Here is a 20,872-nt window from a genome sequence, read left to right on the forward strand (position 1 = left end):
TCAGTCCATCACCTACACTCTACTGAGAGCAAATGCCACTTATAGGTGGCAGAAACGATCACATTAAAAAATCACCTACTGGGCCTCCCCAGTGGTGCAGCGCTGTGAAGCTGTCCATAGCCTTTGCAGCATAGGTTTGATTCCTGGCCAGCCAGGGAGATTCCTACATGGCGTGGCAGACCTCTCCTGTCTTGCCCGCTGCTCCTCTCAGCAGTGTATTTCAGTCATCTTCCCATCCTGCTCCCCGCTCTGTCTCTGGTGAATCCTCTCACCCTCCCGTGCCTCTGGCCTGTACCCCAGCTCTTGTATAAAAATAAATAAATCTTAAAAAAAAAAAACACCTACTAAGGAGATCTGATTTTTTGTTCATCCAGTGAGTGAAATGTGGCTCATGAGCAGGACTTTTTTTTGGGTTGTGGTAATATAAATGTGCTGCATATAAAGCTAACATGAAGATGTGGCCCCCAATTTTAGATTGAAGTTTTTGAAGACATATTAAAATTGATCTCAAATATCTCCCATACAGAAGAATTCCACATAATTTATGTAGATGATCTTCTTCTAGAAGGTGTAAATTAACTCTCCTCCCAAATTCCCCTTGTTTGTGGGCTGTGCTTGTTGACGTGTTTCCAAAAGGACAACATGATGGTGGCGGGGGGTGGGGGGGGAGTAACTTTACAGAGAGAAGCATGGCAGATTCCGACTTGGGTAAGTGATCAATATTCCACATGGTGAATCATGTTGATACCATCCATCCTTGATTTTATTGATGAAAATAGCACTTTACTTTTATTTTCTTCCTCCCTGAAACCTATAACCCTAATCTAATGATCAGATAAATGTTAGACACTCAAACTGAGGAATATTCTATAAAATACTTAACAGGTACTTCTCAAAACCATCAAAGTTATCAAAAAGAGGAAAATTTGAGCATCTGTCAGAATGGGCTCAGGGGATATGATGATTAAGTGTAGCATGCTGCCTGTCCTAGATGGGACACTGGAAAAAATGAACATGGGATCATATGGAACTTTTGGGAAAAACTGGTGAAATCTCAATAAAATCTGGAGTTTTTTTTTATATATTATTATCACTGTGAGGTGATTCCTTGAAGAATTTATTTAACCTTTGCAAACCTCATATTCTCATTTTTAAAAATGGAATAATAATGCTTACCTTGAAAGATGGTTGAAGAAGTATGTAACACGATGCTGTAACATGTGCTGTAAGATTCAATACACAGTATATTTTACATGACTGTTCTTTTGCCTGATATGCAGCAGGTGTTCTTCAAATGTTTACTTTCCCTCCTCCCACTTGCTTCCAGCCCAACATCCAGAGAATCTTTGCCCCTTCACCTGAGGGTTTTAACTACCAGGGCTTATATTGCCCACCTCATCACTCCTGGGGAATTAATCAATTCTACTCCTCAAAGCACACTTCAAGTCAAAACTGTGGGCAAATAATGTATATTATCTCGTTCCTTCATCCTTTGAGCGGACTGAATCTGAAGGGGTAGTTCTATACTTGGTTTCAGAAACCCCAGCAGGAGTAAACCCCCATCACCCACATGTAACTGATTTATAATACACCCTTTACTGACTGCATTTTTTTCCTGCTCCCCAACTGGTCTTTCCAGGTATCATCTACCCAATGAACTACTTGTACTTGAATCCCTGTCTCAGTGTCACTTTTTGGAGGAAATCAAACTAAATAGCATTTACAGCACAGATACATGCTTTAAGTAAATAGGGTTTCTTTAAGCTTGAAACCATCTACAGAAATTTAGTGTTTGCATTTGGTGCAAATGTTGTGGTAGTAATCTAGAGATAATTTTTTTAAATTATGTTTAATTTAAAGAGTAGTTTATCTTTACTAATAAAAGGCAACTATAGAGGCCTCCGTGGTTGCCTATGGGCTAAGTCTCAGCACTGTCATCGCTATGTCCTGAGTTTGATCCCTGGCCGGGGAGCTACCCACATGGCACAGCAGACCTCTCCTGCCTCGCCCACTGCTCCCCTCAGCAGTGTATTTCAGTAAATCTGCCTGTTCTGCTCTCTGCTCTATCTCTGGTAAATCTCTTACCCCACTGCACCTCTGACTTATACCCCAGAGCTTCTACTAAATAAATAAATCTTTAAAAAAAGGCAGCTATACGTGATAGACAATATCCTTGTGTTATTAGGATATTATAATTTACCTTTTGAGACTTTGTATATGTATATATTTATTTATATGTTGATTTATATAGTTGTCTATTTAATATATATTTATATACTTTCATAAACTTTCATATAATTATACGTCACATGTCATGTGAGTTGCCCATGATGGAAGTATAACCCATCCAAAGCACTTTACTTTGTTGCAATTTATATTTGTGAGGACCAGTTCTTAAGCGAATAAAATATTTAATGAATGATACAATGAGGGAAACAGAGGAGGGAGTCCTATCAAGAGAAAGGTTAATTTGTTAGAGAAAAGCAATACAATGAGAACAAAATTCAAGCAAGTTTTAATACTGATAGAAACTTTACAGAAATGTTACCTAGTCAAAGTTTCATGAAGGGCCTATGTGATTTAGATAAAACCCAAGATTTTCAATGTGCTCAGTAAAATCAGTTCAAGAAATAGATGAATGAAAGATTGAATGACTATATAAATGACAGAGATAGAGTGTGGAAGAAGGCATTCCTCATGCTAAGAATATGAGTGTGTGCAACTATCCTCATTCTGTAGGTCAGAAATGTGGGCGCAAGGTGTCTGGGTTCTCTGCTCAGGGTTTTGTAGTACTGAAAATTGAGGCGTTGGCCAGAGCTAGGCTTTCACTGGAAGGTCAGGGTCCTCTTGAAAACTTCCTGGTTAATGGCAGAATTTAGTACCTGTAGCTCGAGGACTGTGGTGCCATCTTTTTTTGTTTTTTTGGTGTTTTTTCTCTGGCTCTCAATGGCATGGGGCTACCCTCAGTTTCCTGTACTGTGTCCCTCTCCAAAACTTGGTGATTAGCATCTTCAAGGCCAGGATAAGAATCTCTCTTCAGTCTCCAAATATATGGTAGCATCTAACATAATGTGAGTGTGGAGTGACATCATCCTAGTCTCGCCCCCACTGAGGGAAAGGCATTACATGTGGACTGAACACCAGGGAACCAGAAATTTGGGGCCAAAGGAAAATTCTTCCATAGTCACATAAAAAGCTGACAGTTATCTTTTGGAAGACATTCAGTTTGAAGTTAAATTCATAATTTATATTCTCCAACACTACAATAGTAAAATATGAGTATCTGGAACATAATGTTTATATATTAGATTTTTTGAAGCGTAGACTTCTTTTTCAACCCTTGAAGGCAGAGTAAAGTATTAAACATTCATAAATTTTAACATCAAGTAATATTTAAAATGGGAGGATTTAACATGATGTATGCGGAAAATAGAAATATCAGTCACATTCTATTTTTATTTTAGTGTATCATACTACATTATCATACTCTCTTGCTCTGTTTTTTTTTTTTTTTTTTTACTAAGTGACCTGGAGAATTCCAAAGACAAATATTTTTCATTTCAGTTCAGTAAGAAATTATTAGATACATATTCTTTTTCTAAAATTATTTCCATAGGTGTTCAAAATACACCACTACCATTTAAACTGGGACATTAAGTTTTAAAAAATAAAAGACAAAGATAGAATATAATCAAATGTAGATGATATGCCTGGATTTTGAACAGATAACTGACTTGTTACTTGAGGCAAGTACTGTGTTTAGGCTTTACATGAATTATCTCTTTCAAACTTTGAAATAGATCAGGAACATCTTTATCCCTTTGAAAGAGATCAGTGACATCTTTATCCCTTTTCTCTGATGAGGAAGCCAAGATTTTGACAAAGGCTCACAGTAACTCTGGTTTTGATGAGTAGTGGAAATGGTCAGTGTCCTTTTCCAAACTATTGTTTAGTGCTTTCCTACTCTAAAGATCTACACAGATGATGCCATGTCTTTTATGCAGTGCAAACAGGCTTTTAGGCTGAGAATCCTTACAAAAGTTCTACATGAAGAAAATCAGGCCTCCCCAGTGACACAGTGGTAGAGCGCTGGGTTGCGAAGCTGCCCGCAGCCTCTGCAGCGCCGGTTCGATCCCTGGCACGCAGACATACATACATACATACATACATAAATAGACTCATTAAAAAAAAAGAAAAGAAAATGACTAATGTACAAGACTTTAAGGAGTGTAGTTTGGTTTTGTTTTGTTTTCTGAGCAGAGTAGAATGGGAAGGATTGCCGTGGTGATGTGATCAGCATACACCAGGTCAGGTATGCTGAGCACAAATTAAGAAATATCAAATAGTTCCTTATAATTATATCAAAATGAAAGGGAAGAGTAAGGCTTCACGGATAATGTTAAGCACAGAATGGTAATATTGAACATGAGCTAACAGTAAGTCCTCACTTAACATTACTGATAGGTTCTTGGAAATTATGACTTTAAGCAAAACAAGGTATAACAAAACCAATTTTATCATATAAACAGGCGTTAAGTCCCTAGTCATAAAAACATCACCAAATGTCTAAATAAAGACCAAAACACTTCTAATATTAAACCATAATTTTTATCCGTTCATTCATTTATTTTTTAACCTGCTTATTCTAGTTCAGAGTCTCAGGTGGCCAGAGTCTATTCTTGTAGCTCAGGGTGCAAGGGGGGAACTTTGGACACCTTTTATCACAGGGTATACCTGTGTGTGTATGCATGAATACACACACACACACAAAAAAAAAAAAAAAACACTCTGAGACTATGACAACATAGATATAGCAATGTACATCTTTGGGATGTGGGAGAAAACTGGAATACCTGGAGAAAACCCACACAGACATGAGAAGAACATGGAAATCTCACACAACAGTGGCCCCAGATGGGAATTGATTTTTGTCCTTATCAATGTTATAATGAAATGATATGTACCTGCTTTCCACACCATATTCTATTTCTAATAATAAAATTCCAGAGCATTAAATTGTTAAAGAGCACAGATACCATCTAAGCATGTAAGAAAGAGTTCAGAATACACAGCTAGAATCCATGTACTTCTTACCCTCCTCTACACAAACCACTGACCTAACAGGCAATAGATGAAGTTTGAAATTAAAAACAAACAAACAAACAAGCAAACTCCTGTCCATAAGCAAAAGCCTTTTTGCTTGGCAGCTCCACTGATGAGTTCAGTTCCATCTCTGCATTCTCCATGTTAATTTCAAGGTGATATGTCATATAGTAAGAGAACATTTTAAAAAATCTTATTGCAAAGGATCTAATTTTTGTTTCTAAACAATTTCCCTTATTTTCACGCAGTATTTCTTCCACTATTTTTAATAGGATGACAAGAAAAACTGTTATAATGTGTTTATTTTCTTTTAATTTATCCTCCTGGATAGTGTTAAGATATCTAGATAGATTCTAAGATATCTAAAGAATCCCCTGGAGAATTCAAAGGTTCAAAATAACTAACTGATGATTGTGTGTGCTGGCCAGTATGTGAAAGAATAGCAACAATGAGTTTGGAGTTCAGAGAGACCGCTGTCACTAAGTGATTTTGTCAAACTGGAAAAATCCTCTAACTGTTTTGCCCTTAGTTTCTTCTCTGGAAAGCAGAGCAGTTATCATAAAATGACATACAAAGTACCTTAAACCTGTGAACTTTCATAGTAAATTATTTCCCTGGGGAACTCAAAAGTTAAAGTATTTTATAATTTCAAAACTAAGTCTAGAGAAATCACAACTATGTAACAATGCCGAATGGAATATACTTGTAAATATTTTAGAAACACTGTCAAAACAGAGCCAGCAGAGGGCGTTTCATTCCTGAGTGCGGTGCTGAAGGAGGCGGGTCTCCAGTCTCCAGGCAGAATTCAGTGTCCTTGCTTTGCTACTGCCACTGCTTGAGCAAGGTTTTGCAAGCTGTAGTTTTACTACAAATCTGAGCAAAGCTTTGCAATTTTTCAGAAATAAATATAAAAGAAATTACTCTCCATCTTTAGGATTTTAAATATGATGCAGTTTTTGAAAGGAAATATAGACATTTAATCTATCATTGTGTGAAGCAGTCTTAATTTAATGTGGAATATTTTATTTAGTTTCTTCCATTTTATTAAATTCCTGCATTCTTCATTCTTAATTTATTGTGCATAGGTTGACAAGCTCATTATGAAATAACAATTGGCCACACATTCAATTTGGTTATAACTTTATTACTCTTAGAGGCAGATAAATTATAAACCAATTCACCTAACATCTCATGAATTCAAATCGACAAATGTAGAATATTTTAGATCATTCTCACAAAAGTCCTTAAAAAGTGTTTAAATATCCTAATCATACTTAAAGGATCATACTGTAAAATATCTTTAAATGTATTTCCTCAATAAGAAAAATCCAGAATACATCATATACATACATGAAATAATGAAAATGTTTTCCTTTTCTGAAAAAAAGACTAAGATTGAAATGAATTGAGATTCAAATTGGCTCTTATCCTTTGTATGTTATGAATTATTCTTAAACTGATTTGAGTACATCAATTCAGAGACAAAATTCAATCTGACCTCAGTAAAGAATACATAAAAGCACCAGGGTAAATCACCGAGTCACAGTAAAGAACCATTTTGAGATATATTTGAATAGAAAATGATTATGAAAAAGATTGATCTGATGCTTTTGGAAATTTTAACTCGATATTATAGTGTTCTGCCCAGATACCAATGTACAATTGATGTGAAATCTAAAATCAGTTTTCCTTACATCATTTGCAATGACAATTTGGGAAACTTAATTCCATGGCCTTAGACCCTTCAGCCATGTTAAGAAATAAAAGGAGATCTATTGGTTTTCAAAAACTGCCTTATCAAACGATCACATACTAGGGCTTACAACAACAGAAATTTATGGTCTTGTAGTTCCTGAGATCATAGAAGTTTGAAAGTAAGCTATGAGAGAGACAATATTCCTTCTGGAACTTGTAGAGGAAAGTCAGTCCTTGTTTAGTCTAGCTTCTGGTGTTGGCCAGTCATCCTTGATGTCACAAGGCTTATAGATGCACACTTCATCTCTGCCTCCATGTCTCTGTCTTCTTCTTATAAGGACACCAGTCCTTTTGGTTTTGAACTAAGGACATGGTATACTCCAATGTGACTTCATCATAATGAAACTAAAGACATCTACAATATGTTCACATTCCGAAATACTGAGAGGACAGAAACACGTTTTCCTAGGGGACACAATTCAACATGTAATAGGAGTTACCAACAGGTGGAGAAATTGCAATATCTTCATGGAGAAAGTAGTTGTTCTCCTTTTAGAGGAAGGGGCTAGTATTCTAGTTTCCAGTGACAAACCCACTGAGAGGAGGACTCATGACAGGGGTAGGTGCTGGGTGTGAAACCTTGCCACTGACCAGGGCCCTTTACTCTTTGAAGTCTTCACTATTTTTGAACTATAGGTCCTGCAGTTTCTTTCTGCATTGGGCCTGCAAACTATGTAGGACACCACATTGAGAGTTTATTATCTTCTTCTTGAACTTCGGGAGTCTTGGAGGTTGTGACTGCACTCATACATGATGAAGCTGGCCCGTGACAACAGGATTACAGTGAAGTGCCTAGTACAGCTTGCCTTCATAAAAGGTGGCCCACTAAAACATAAGCAGTGAGAGATGCTTAGCATGGGCATCTCGAAAGACCTACAAAGACTTTCATGAGAGGGAATTTTCCATCTGTGCCTGGCCAGAGAACAGGAAGTAGTTCTAAAGAGACAGGTCAAGTAAGAGATCTTCTATACCTTCACTACTGTGGAAGAATAAAAACTGAATAGTAACCTGGGTGAATTTGGGGATTTGGGGGATTGGGGTATGGGCGAGGAAGGTGAAATTAAGAGGTTGCAGTAGAGAAATCAGTGATGCCCTATCTCACTGCAGGTTTCCAACCTAAAGCAGGCCCAATTTAGAGAAGAGGAGAAAATTTGACATTATATTGTATTTGGATTTTTGATTAATATTAAGACCATTCTAATTTCTGAATTGAACTCCAAGTGGACCTAGACAAGTAAGCAGAACTACCATACATCCTATAGATTTTACTTAGAAGTAGGGAGAGATATATTATCTCTTTCAATACTTTTTTTTTCAATACAAAGAGTTAATAAGTTCACATCTGAATTGTGCGTCCCCCCCTCCAGCCCCAATTCATATGTTGAAGTCTTAATCCCAGTACCTGAAAATGTGACTATATTTGGAGATAGTGTTTTTTTTAAATATCATTCAGGTAAAAAAAAAAAATCCTAGGGTAGGACTTAATCTAATGTGAATGTTGTGCTTATAAGAAGTGGTTAGGGCAGACAGGAACAAAGTGAAGACCACAGGAAGATATAGGGAGAAGAAGACCATCAACATGTCAAGGAGAGAGGCCCATCTGCTGACACGATCTCAGACTTCTAGCACCTAGTACTAGAAGGAAATAAATTTGAATTCACTAACAATGAGTTCACAATCCACCTTGACATTCTTGGATATTTCGAGAAGAATTAATGTCAAGCCCAGCCAAACCACATGAGAAAAATAGGTTTAAAGCCTATTTTTAATAAGATGCCTCAGAGAAGATAATTCTACAACTTTCAGAAATCCACTGACGTTACTTAATACAGTTTATGTAATGTATTTATGGGAAGTATGATTTAGACTTCTTCATGAAAAACATCATTGTCTGTTGATTTGGGCAATTGGTCATAAGTGGCAGGAACACAGACTGCCCTTTACTGAGCCCCATGCAATTGTAGCTTTATTGTATTGAACCTGTTGTGAGCTTTATAAGCTTTGTAAGTCAAGTCTAGTGCAGGAAATGAAGTGCCAATAAATAATAAGCATTTCATAATTTTATTTGTTAAGTTGAGCCAAATGTTATTAAACACATGACACTATCCCTCTCTTGCAGTTGAGGAAAAACATTCAGAGATGAACTAGCTTTTGCAAAGCATACAGCAGAGATCATTTGAAAACACAAATCTATCTGATATGAAAACTTCCACAGTTAAGTCTCCTATACTGTGGCTTTTTATTTTTAAGTGGATATTATTTTACTAACTGAATTTTATATTTTCAGGTATTTTCTTACACTGCTGACAAAGAAATCCGGACCGATGATTTGTGCTTGGATGTTTCTAGACTCAATGGACCTGTAATCATGTTAAAGTGCCACCATATGAGAGGAAATCAGTTATGGGACTATGACGCTGAGGTATATCTTTTTCTTAATTTACTACTTACTAAATCTTAAGTTCAAATACTTTTAAATTCTAAGCTATTTGTTTCTGCATTGGAAGAAAGAACTGCACTGTCAACCATGCCTGCTCATATCTGATAATATTAGGAAAATATATCATATAAATAGGCTTTTACCACTCATCCATTAGTATGAAATATGAATGAAGAAAATAAAATCATTTTTATGTGCTTAAAATTTGTGATCACTGTGTACATGCTTAACAAATTATTTTAGAGACAAACTAGCTTATCCGAGAGGTATGTATGAAGATGTGTATACAGGACAATATCAACAATATTTATCAAATTTTACATTTTATCCCATTGTAATCAGTGATATTTATGCTTATGAACTTAAGGGGAAAAGAAAAATAGCTAATAATATCTGCATGAATGCTCTTTATAGTAGTAAACACTTTACAGAATTCAATAAACTAATTAGGTATATTATCAGCTCTGCAGCATCTTCTCTATTGCACATTTTTCTGATAGACGAGCACAAGAAACAGCAATAAAAATTACTATTGGGAATTTATAGCCTGGCAGTGTGTAAAAACCAGATCAACCATCAGATGGAGCTAATAAAAAAGAAATATTCCTCACTACATAAGGAAGCTGCCTTGAAACAGCTTCATTTCTTTCAGTTCCCTTTGCTTAGTGAAATGAATTGGATATTTGCGTTATATTTTCTAAGTTTCTAAATGGTTGGTGACTTATTTAAGATAAGAAATAAACTTCACTTATACAAGATACATAACACAATAGAAGTAAATGAATTTCACAAGTGCAGTGTTCTCTGCAAGCCTAAAATACTCTGTAACAGTATTTTAAAAAGTAATCTACAGTTGTTGGTATTATTGATAATTTAATAAGGTCTTCTTTTTAAAAACTTTTTATATGTCATTTTAATTTGTTGTGTAAAGTGGAATATCATGAAAACTTACTGAATTTTTCTATTATTTGAAACCAGTTGCATCATGTTAAAATTGACCCTGAAATTTATGCATTACCAATGTCAATGTACATAAAGTATTCTGCTGTGAAGGGACAACATCCTGAATCTTCCTGTGTTGTAATAATGTTCTATATTCAGACTCTTGCTTTCTCAATGCTTGTTCACTTTCTTTATCTGGCCATGTTTTTCCCTCGTCAACTATTATTTATTATCACCACCCTTTATATAAAGCCTACAGAGACATCTTCTCTAATAATACATATAGGTAAATCTGGACCCTTAGTCAGTTCCCTACCTCTTCTATGAAGACAAGTACAGATAAATGAACAGATTTTTTTTTTAATTCTGCAAGTAATATTTTTTAATAAAATTTGTTCTTTAGTTTTTACCGGGAACCCAGGACTTTATTAGGCGCATGCTGAAAATGAATAATCTAGCATTTATTAATCAAGTAAGGAAAGGGAATAAGTATACATATTTTATAAGATGAAGCAATGTTAAATTTCAGATACCACTTTTAAGATTTAAACTATCTATACTTTTATTGGACAGTGCCTTATATAATCATAATTTAAATCCATACACTTCTCAAATAACTGCTAATGATAATTAGTTGTATGTTTTTATTTATGTTATTAGTAATATTATAGAATATGAAGGGACTTTGAAAGACAAGTGAAAAAAAGACATAGGTTTCACATAAGATTAAAAAATATGATTTTTATAAATGTACTATTTTGGATGACTGGTAGTAGTTATCTACTGCAGTATTTTAAACATTGTGCTGTTTTGTGTTTTATAAACTTTATTTCTAGGAGGTACACAAAAATGTTTATATTTTATAAATATAAAAATGGATATATAAACATTTTATAAATGCTTATGTATCCATAAATACTGATAAATGTTTATTCTAAATAATCTTGCCATCTTTATAATTGAATAACAGTTTAATTTACTGCCCTATATGTGTATAGTCTCACAACTAAATTATGTTCTATTTGAATAAATGTAAAATTTTAAATCACAGTGTAGATTTTTTGCCAAATTAAACAATGAATGAGCCATAATATAAGCCACATGAGTCTAGAATAATTGTAAGAATGACACATTTCCTTTCTGAAATTTTTAGTTTTGAAATAAAAGACTGGCTTTGCAAAGAAATCAGAAAAAAAACTTAATAAAATTAAAACATAACATTTATATTTTATGATTATTTTTTCTTTTAGGTTTTAGGTTTAGGATCACTTCTTCTACAGAACCATCTCAACCAATGCCATCAAAGTGTGATGCTCTTGTAAGACCAGTAATGTTACCTGAGAACATGTCAGGAATAAGGCATCTGAGGCCTCACCCTAGACACACTAAATCCGAGTCTGTATTTCTACAAAGTCCCCTGGTCATTCACATACACATTAATGAAAGTATGAGAAAGACAGATATGGAAAATGGTCAAACATCCATTTATCTTCCTTAATCTTTTTGTACGTGGTTGAAAACAATTCCAGAATTAGGAAAGGTATACGTACATTTGGGGAAGTGGCAGTGTCTGCAGGATATGAGAAAAAGAAAGGCAGCCCAGAGTGAGAATTGAGGCGTGGGCAGGAGGAGTGATTGCCAGGTGGCTTTATTCTCATATCCCAGGCAGGTGCTGTTTACTACCTCTTTATTCCAATTCTTTACTTTTACTATCAAGGGCAAAATGATTCTTCTCTGAGAAACTTCTGAGGTGGTACAGGTTCAAAGTAGAATAAAACTTGGTGAAGTTCCCAAAACTATAGAACTGAAAAAGACCATAAAATTCTCTCCTTTCAGCCTTTATATGAAGGAAGTTGAACAGAAAGATGACTGCCAGTAGCTAAGGCTGGATTTAGGTCCTAATAAAGTAATCAAAGAAAGCTAGTTATCAGTGCTATTGTGAATCTCCAGTGTGAACAGCTGAAATATTCTATCACTTATCTCCCACGGCCCTTTCAGACTTAGAAGAGTAAATCCTAAATAGAAGCGGGAATGTTGGCATAGCCGGGGAAAATTAAAACACTATTACAAAGCCTCACAGTATGGATTCCAGCTGCTCTGGTTTGTTTACTTCTTAAGTGATTGGGGGGAAAGAGAAGAGAATGAAGTAACTATTGAGAATCTATACTGTTATCTGGTTTTTCTTGCAATTCTGACCAGAGTCCTATAAGATAGTCTTCTTATTTGAATCTTCACATTAGTAAACTGAAGCTTAGTGTCTAAATCCCTTGTCTAGGTTTGCACATCCCAGGTTTCCGGAACCAAATTCAGCCATCTTTCCACTACTACATTGTCTCTTGAGGTCATTGAAAAAATAGAAACAATTAGATGCTTGCAATGATGGTGATCTCATAAGCTAAATGATGTAAAGTATTGCAAATGAAAAATATGACTAAATACTATCAATTATTTGAGGTACCAAATTTTAATTGCGTAGAACTTCTCCCTTAATAACTGAAAGCATGTACTGCAATAAATATTGTCTATTTAGGTAAGCAGTTACAGTACTACTTTTGTCAGTATTGTCTAATCCCTTACAAATTTTAACATACTTATTCACAGTGTAATTAATATCTATGTATTCTTTTACTTGAATAAGACTAAGTTGGTAATAAATAACACAACCATGACCTTAACTTGGTATCACTTTATTCCTGGCGAAATATGTCCAATTTTGTACTAACCTCAGAGTATCATTAGTAAAACTGCAAGATCCATACCTGGCCTAGAATCAATCTCTTGAATAAATAACCTGAACACTCTGATGCTGTGAAAGTCCATTGGGACATCTCACTGAAGCATTTTAAAAATTATTTTTATAAATGTCTGTCATCCATCATTCCTATTTTCTTATATTCTATTTGGACTATACAATTGTATTCCAATCCATTTGATATTTACATTTTCCTGTAATAAGTGCACATAATTGCATTTCTTTTTGAACATTCAGGCAGCTATGTACAGTGTGAGAATCTAATTTTAGAACAGAACACTTATGCTTAACAAACACTATGCAACAAAGAAAAAACAGGGAGCAAAATATGATGCTAAAAATAAGTCGTGCTTTTCATGTGACTGAGCAAGTTGACTGAGAAAATACTTGTTCTGAATTTGATATTCATCTGTATCAAATATTCCTCAGACTAACTAGATAAGTAATTTTTTTCAGTAGGTAAAATATGTTAGATTAATAATTATAGAAATCATAGATTTATATTTAGACATAATCCCTCTTTCATTTACCTTTATCAGAAAGCAGGTAAATGGGAATATAATTTCAAGGTAAGTGATCTATAATTAGAAAGCTGGAATTTCTTTCCCTGTGCAGCATTCCTAATAAAAATAGTGGCTTGATTTACATTTTGAAGGCTGTGTGTTAGCTTTCCATATTTCTGTTGTCCCATAGCTGTGATTCCTTAAATAGAACCATTAGTGAATAGCATTTCAATAGTTTAGTGTCACATTTTTTAGTTCTTGCTTAAATACAGTTGATTTTTAGAACACTGATATTCTATTCTACTGAAAGCACAGTTCTTCTTGGGAGGAGATCATACTTTTGAATAATAACTGTATTACACTAATGTTTAAATAATTGTGATTCTACACTTGATCAATGAATTCCTACTGCCTTTACTAGTAAATTAAATATAATAATCTATGATTATTCTTACTAGGTTTATCATTATATATAATACCAATCAATTGGGTTTCAACCATGCAGTCACTTTTGTTTGTTCATGAAAGTATCAATTTTTTACTTAGTTCTTTTTAATGTAAAGGAAAAAGATATGATCTAATGTTAACCATTCTTATTTTGTCACCAAAATTGTTCCCCTAGCCTTATTCCAATTGGTATTCAGAGGTAATTGTGTCTGCAGAAGGGCAGAGGTATGGATACTTCTTGACACATACAAATATGTTTAAAGGCAAGAAGTATTAAGATGTATAAGAAGTTTTTCCAATGCATCAAAAAAAGTATGATTAAATTTTCACAAATTCCAGGAAATATTAATGTAGTACCTGTCGGGGGAGTGAAACTAAGTGATGCTACTATACACAAAATAACAATTCTAGCTTATAGGTTCATAGTACCCTATTTTCTAGTATAATTTTCCAATATATTCTTTAAGCAAGGATAGGAAAAGATACATTAGCAGTATGCTCATTGTCACCCTTATATGTCACATTCCCTTCACCACTAACATGAAAATCTCCTAAATTTGTGAGAGGCATTTGCAACAAATGTGACAAAGGACCGATATGCTTAATAAAAAGCACTGAAAAAGAAAATCATGTACAACCAATATAATAATGTGCCAGTCCTTGAAGAAATAGTAAAGGAGAGTATTACTAATATGTATTAAAAGTTTATAACTTTTGACCTTGTGATTTCACTTCTAAGAATTGTTTATAAAAATGATTATGGGGGGCCACCCCAGTGGCACAGCAAGTTGAGCACAGCTCTGTGAAGCTGTCCACAGCCTCTACAGCACAGGTTCAATTCCCGCCGGCCAGTGCGATACCCACATGGTGTGACAGACCTCTCCTGTCTCACCCCCTGCTCCCCTCAGCAGTGCTTTCAGTCCTTCTGCCTGTTCTGCTCCCTGCTTTGTCTCTGGTGAATCCTCTCACCCTCTGACTCCTCTGGCCTGTATAAATAAAATAAATCTTTAAAAAAATGATTATAGATGTGGAGAGAAATGATGAGATATTTATTTACAATAATTACAGATTGGAATGATTCTCCTCCCAAATGGAAAAGGTTAAATGAATTTTGGTACATCTATATTGTATGAATTATTTATCTTTTTACTTGTGTTTTTATAATACTTTAATGATAAGAAAGATGGCTAAGGGCCTCCCCTGGTGGCGCAGGCGATTGAGCACAGTGCTGTGAAGCTGTCCGCAGCCTCTGCAGTGCTGGTTTGATCCCGGCCGGCAGGTGAGGGTCCCACATGGCGCTGCAGACCTTTCCTGGCATGCCCATTGCTCCCCTCAACAGTGTATTTCATCAGTCTGCTTGTTCTGTTCCCCGCTCTGTCTCTGGTGAATCCTCTCACCCTCCCGTGCATCTGGCCTGTACCCTGGTTCTTGTATAAATAAACAAACAAATATATAAATAAATAAATAAAACTTTAAGAAAAAGAAAAAGAAAGATGGCCAATTATAAGTTGAAGGATATTTAATTAGATGCTCTAAACACACACATTTCATAGTATAAATGATAATAATTACTAGGAAGCACATAAAATAATAATTGGCATCTCTTCTAGACATAATACTTAGAAATATCAACTCTGTAACTTTTTGCACATAATGAAAATGTTTTTGAGAATTAAAAAAAAATCTCAATGGGATTATTTGAAATTTCTAATAGTTTTCTACTTTATGGATTTTTAGAAAGTTATTTCTTTTTTCATGATCATTCATGTAATAAGCATTTTGTGGGAAATATGATAAATATTTTTTTTGAAAACTTTATATTGTATTTGTGTTCTGGATTGCGTTTCTTGATTATCAAATTTTGTTTACACCAAGGAAAACCTTACAATTCATTTTTCTTTGTAATGTCATGTGAAATTGACAATCATAAATACAGGGGTCTTTTATCTTAACATGACATTTATCAAGGAAGTTCATTACAAAATCACCAAGAGTAGAGGATGATACAGTGTAGACATTTTAAATAGTATAAATAGGACAAGGCAGTGTGGTTGAAAACAAAAAGCAAACTTAAAAACAATTACCTTAATAAAGCAAACTATATCATAAGCAGCATATTAAAAATACAATTTATGATGTAATCTTTCCTATCTTTATAAAGATTTATCTGCCATTTTACTGTAAAAAGTAAGTAGTTCAAAGGGCATGTTCAATGATTTGTGTCCATTAAGATGCTCAAGAGATAGAATTTAATTTACCAGCATTTATTTCCTGCATTGGCCTTTCACTAGGCGTTTCCATCAACAAACTTACAGGTGCCTCCTGTGGGTGGGCACCAGGCTTGATGCTATAGATGGTCATTGTGACCTTCCTTAAGCTTAAAGTCCTGGGAAGAAAAGATTTGGAGAGCAAGAAACGGACAAATTAACTGATTACAAATCATGCTTCGAGATTTAGGTAAAAGAGCCCAAATGAGTTGCTCTTTTTCTTTTTCCTCCCTTCCTTTAAATTCTAATTGACATTCAGACAGTTATGTCAGTATATCAGATATGTGGAGTCATTTTAACACCACCAGGTTAGACTATTGAAACATAATGGAAACAATTTAAGTGTCGTACTTTACAAAGTAAAGCAAACTCTTATGAGATAATTCCTCTCAAATATAGCTTCCACTCAAATTTAGTACAAATAAATGAATGAGGAAATCAAAGACCATAATTGAAAACTCTTTGGACTAATCAACAATTTTGAATATCCACTCATAAAATAACTCATTTAGTACTAAAACATTTTGTTAATTGTATAAAAGCTGAGAATATAACCTATTTTATGCTCAAACATTTGCCCAAAATGTTTCATCATTTAATATCAGGCCCTTCTCCACATTCTCAGTCTTATCTTCATTTGCTCCCACTAAATACAGTTGATATTAAAACCATCTAAAAGGATGTGTCTCACAGTTCCATGGATGTAATTATTGTGACTTGTGCCTTCCATTCTTAACCAGTAAAAATTATATGTTGCTGGGAATGATTGATTGATTACTGCCTTTGTACTTCATTTTGTCATTATTCATTATTGTCTTTGTCAAACAGACCCACACTCTTCTTCACATAATCACCCAGTCCTGTCTCTCAGTAAGCAAAGTAGCTGATGGCTCCCAACACCCCACTGTGGAAACATGTAATGATAGTCCCAGGCAAAAATGGCTACTGAGAAACTATACAAGAGTGGAAGTTTCTAGAAATATCTTTGGGAATCCTACTGATTACATTCTCTAATAACCTTTAGCGATTTGTGCATCAGACTTTATGAAATATATTTTAGAATTTTTGTTGTTTTGTTATTGAAATCGGTTACTTCTTGAAAATGTAGTTTAGAAAATTCTTTATGTGTTATTTCTCCATGGATTTAATTTTCTTTTACTTAGTTGCTCATTAATTTGGAGGCTGCATATATTAAGTATTAGTCTATCATTAATAGGTATTTTTCATTTTTTTTCTTTTGCATAATTGTTAGAATATATTATGACATATTAGTCTGTTTTTAGACTATAACATAGAGCTGTTTTTAGCTGTAACCATATATGTATGACAATAATTTTTTTTTGCATTAGAGCTTGTAAAAAGCAAAATAAAATAAAATAACATAGCCCAGATATGGATTGTTTTTAGAAATGTCAATTTATTTAATTTTGATAAATTTTATTCGGATAACTTGGTTTTGTGTAGATACAGCAAATGTTTCTAGATTTTATTATTTTAATCTGAAACCTTAGGTAAATGCATTATTGAAGATCAACTGAGATGTAACTTTTTGACATAAATTACTTCTAAGCATTTCTTTGTGGTTAAGTGATATAATAATAAAGGCTTTTAAAAACTTGTATCTTTTATCTCTCACTTGTATAATTTGTGGGTAACTTCTCAGTAAGCAATCTGACATGGTATCTGACTCCTCCAGAATTTTTTGGTAGCTTGTCCAAGATTTCCCAGCTAGTAAATGGGAAAGTAGGAATTCACACTATCTGACCTTAAAATAGCTCATGTTTCTAATGTATAATATTAAAAGAGAGAGTTTTTGGTTGATTCATTTGGCTGGTTGATTATTCTTTATAGTAGTGTCTTTTGACTATTAGTGAATTCCTTCAAAAAACTATTTAGACTTTTTTTTTTTAGAAAGAGCAATGCTAATATAATCTTAAAATCTATCATTTATGTAGTTAATAAATCATTTAATCTGATGCTTAAAGTCATATACACTTAGGAAAAAATCTAATAGAAACACCCAAGAGTAGTTTTTTTAAAGAGGATATATATGTAAAGGACCTCAGGTATGTAATAAAAATGAAAAATATTTTGTTGATTTTAGCTGAACTTTAAGAATAAAATGATTTTATTTTGTATCTTCTTTTCAAGTAGTTATTGGTTCTTAAGCCAACAGCATAGTTTTTGGCATCCCTAGCCTAAATAAACCCATCTTTTTGCCTATCTTTGTTTCTTTTTTCATTTTTCAGTACAAATATCTTGATTCCATGTATTGAAAGATCAACAATAAAGACCTCAATCTTGATATCTGTTTCCCATCTAATGCCTTGCTCTTTTAATTTCCTGCCTGTTGTCTATTAAGTGTCTTCCAGCATAAACCTACTTTCCATTCCATCTTTTCTCAGGCCAGTCTTGCCCAGGTGTCTGCAGACCTAATCCAAACAAATTACAATTATCTAGGTGGTGTTTCTCTATCATTTTTATGACATGCTCCTATATATTTTTTCATCTGATTTTCAATATAACATCAAGTCATACAAAAGATTTGTCTACCTTTTGTGTTTTGCAACAAAAGATATGTTGTGTTCTTCCAAGATATACCAGCAAGTCACTTCCCATACAATTAAACACTTCTCTTCTGATTAAGAAGTTTTTCGTGTTTTTCCATATGAGTATAATTTCATATAAGTTTTTTATATAACCTTTTTTTAAGATTTATTTATTTATTTATTTATTTATGCAAGCACTGGGCACAGTCAGAAGCACAGGAGGGCAAGAGAACTCACCAGAGCCAGAGTGGGGAGCAGAGCAGGCAGAAGGACCGAAGTACACTGCTAAGGGGAGCAGCAGGCGGCAGGAGAGGTCTGCGCGCCATGTGGGACCCTCCTCCTGTGGCCGGGGAGCAGCCGGGGATCGAACTGGCGCTGCAAAGGCTGCGGGCAGCTTCGCAACCCAGTGCTCAACCGCTGCGCCACCGGGGAGGCCCTTTATATAACATTTATATGTTTTCATATAAGTGTATAAATTAGTAATTATAAAACATACGGGCTTTAAATGTGTATCTGAAAAGTCAAAAAAAAAATATGATTCCAAAGGTAAATGTGAGCTCAAAAGAGAAGGCAGGTAATGACTGGTTAATATTATGCAATCACTAGAATTAAATTTCAGCATTTCCACACTGAGAGGACACTTATTAATGAACACTATTATGAAGAAAATATAATATTTTGAATATTTATATTTTTATTTGTTATATTTATCTATTTTGATTTTTAAGACTCTTAATTAAAAATGCAGCTCAAATGTAATAATCATACTATCAAGTAAGACAGGTTTTTGTTGCTATGAGAACCAGTCTTCTATAATGAATGTGTTGTAGTCACAGATACTATGGCTTGTTTAGTATTTTTAAATGGGAACAGCTTTGTTCATTTGGGTCCCAGCTGTGACATCTCTTTATATGTTTACCAAATGGTTACTGAATAACACATGCCTAAGAAAACTAAACTTTTGTGAAAGCTTGGTAATATTTGCAGCCCTCCACTGATCTTAGAGCTCACAAATGGGCTTTTTGCAAAGCAACCTAAATTCTTGGCAATGCTTAATAAATGTCAGCCAAATTGTTTTAGTCATCTGCAAATAAAGGTATATTAGACAATGATGAAAACACAACAGTGAATGCTGTATAATTCAGTCACCTGTGCATATAGTTCTTTTTATAAATATGTCACAATATTTACACTAAAACTAAATCTTATAAGATTTTTTTTAAAGAGTGCATTTAATATGATGTGCTAGTATAGATAAAGATAAAATGGGTTACACTGATTATTGGTTATCTTTTACAGAGACTCACCTTGAGACATGTTAACAGTAACCAATGTCTCGATGAACCTTCTGAAGAAGACAAAATGGTGCCTACCATGCAGGACTGTAGTGGAAGCAGATCCCAACAATGGCTGCTAAGGAACATGACCTTGGGGGCATGAAGACTATTTCCCCCAAATCATGAAAGTGTCTACATTTTTGTTTTTCCATTATTTCAATTAGGGGGAAAATATTAACTTTGCTGAATTGAAGTTTTAAAATCCTTTTAGTATTCTAAAACACAGTTGTTTATAATTCATTTTTAGGAATGTTTACTTATTTCCCTACTAAAATTTGTATCTGATCAAAGAAGCACATAAACAATATAAATAACAGCAAACTATTATTAAACATTAGAACAATTTGAAAAACTAATTGGGTGTTTGCTTTAAAATATGTATTTCCTTCATCTCACAGGATTAGTTGAAGGGTTATTCTAAAGTTTTCTTGTCATAGAGAAAAGAAGAGGGACAATGTAAATGCCTTAGAAAATATCATCATTATGAAATTGTATCAACTGTTTTATAAACTTACTCTGTTTCTACTGGACCTTTGTGGAAACATGTTGAATTTCTGTGTCAACAACTAGGCCACACATTAAATGATTTCTGAGCAGTGAATTCATCTTACAAAAGAAGTTCCAAGTTTTGTACCAGGAAAGAAATTAAATTTGATATTGACTTCTCATATAGTCCTTATAAAAGTATCACATTTAAGCAAAAAAGAGGAGAATTTGAAAATTCAGCTTAAATCACATGAAATAAAAAGAAATGAGATAGACATTGAAGAGAAAAAG

General features: G+C 34.1%; 1 protein-coding gene across 3 annotated transcripts in view; it reads left to right on the plus strand.

Moving 5' to 3' along the window:
* Positions 1-20,198, plus strand: part of GALNT13 (polypeptide N-acetylgalactosaminyltransferase 13) — a gene marked incomplete at its 3' end in the record, with an annotated part of 409,461 nt that extends 389,263 nt beyond the window's left edge. Inside the window, exons 10-11 of one of the 3 annotated variants that reach the window (XM_084243604.1) lie at positions 9,146-9,280; positions 20,058-20,198. In XM_084243604.1, coding sequence (XP_084099730.1) covers positions 9,146-9,280; positions 20,058-20,198 — 276 coding nt within the window. Of the gene's footprint in view, positions 1-9,145; positions 9,281-17,037; positions 17,224-20,057 lie in introns of those variants that run through there. The other 2 variants (XM_084243602.1, XM_084243603.1) reach the window with 2 other exon arrangements.
* Positions 20,199-20,872: the final 674 nt, after the last annotated feature.

Source organism: Talpa europaea, assembly GCF_964194135.1.
Source record: "Talpa europaea genome assembly, chromosome: 1".
Lineage (NCBI taxonomy): Eukaryota > Metazoa > Chordata > Mammalia > Eulipotyphla > Talpidae > Talpa > Talpa europaea.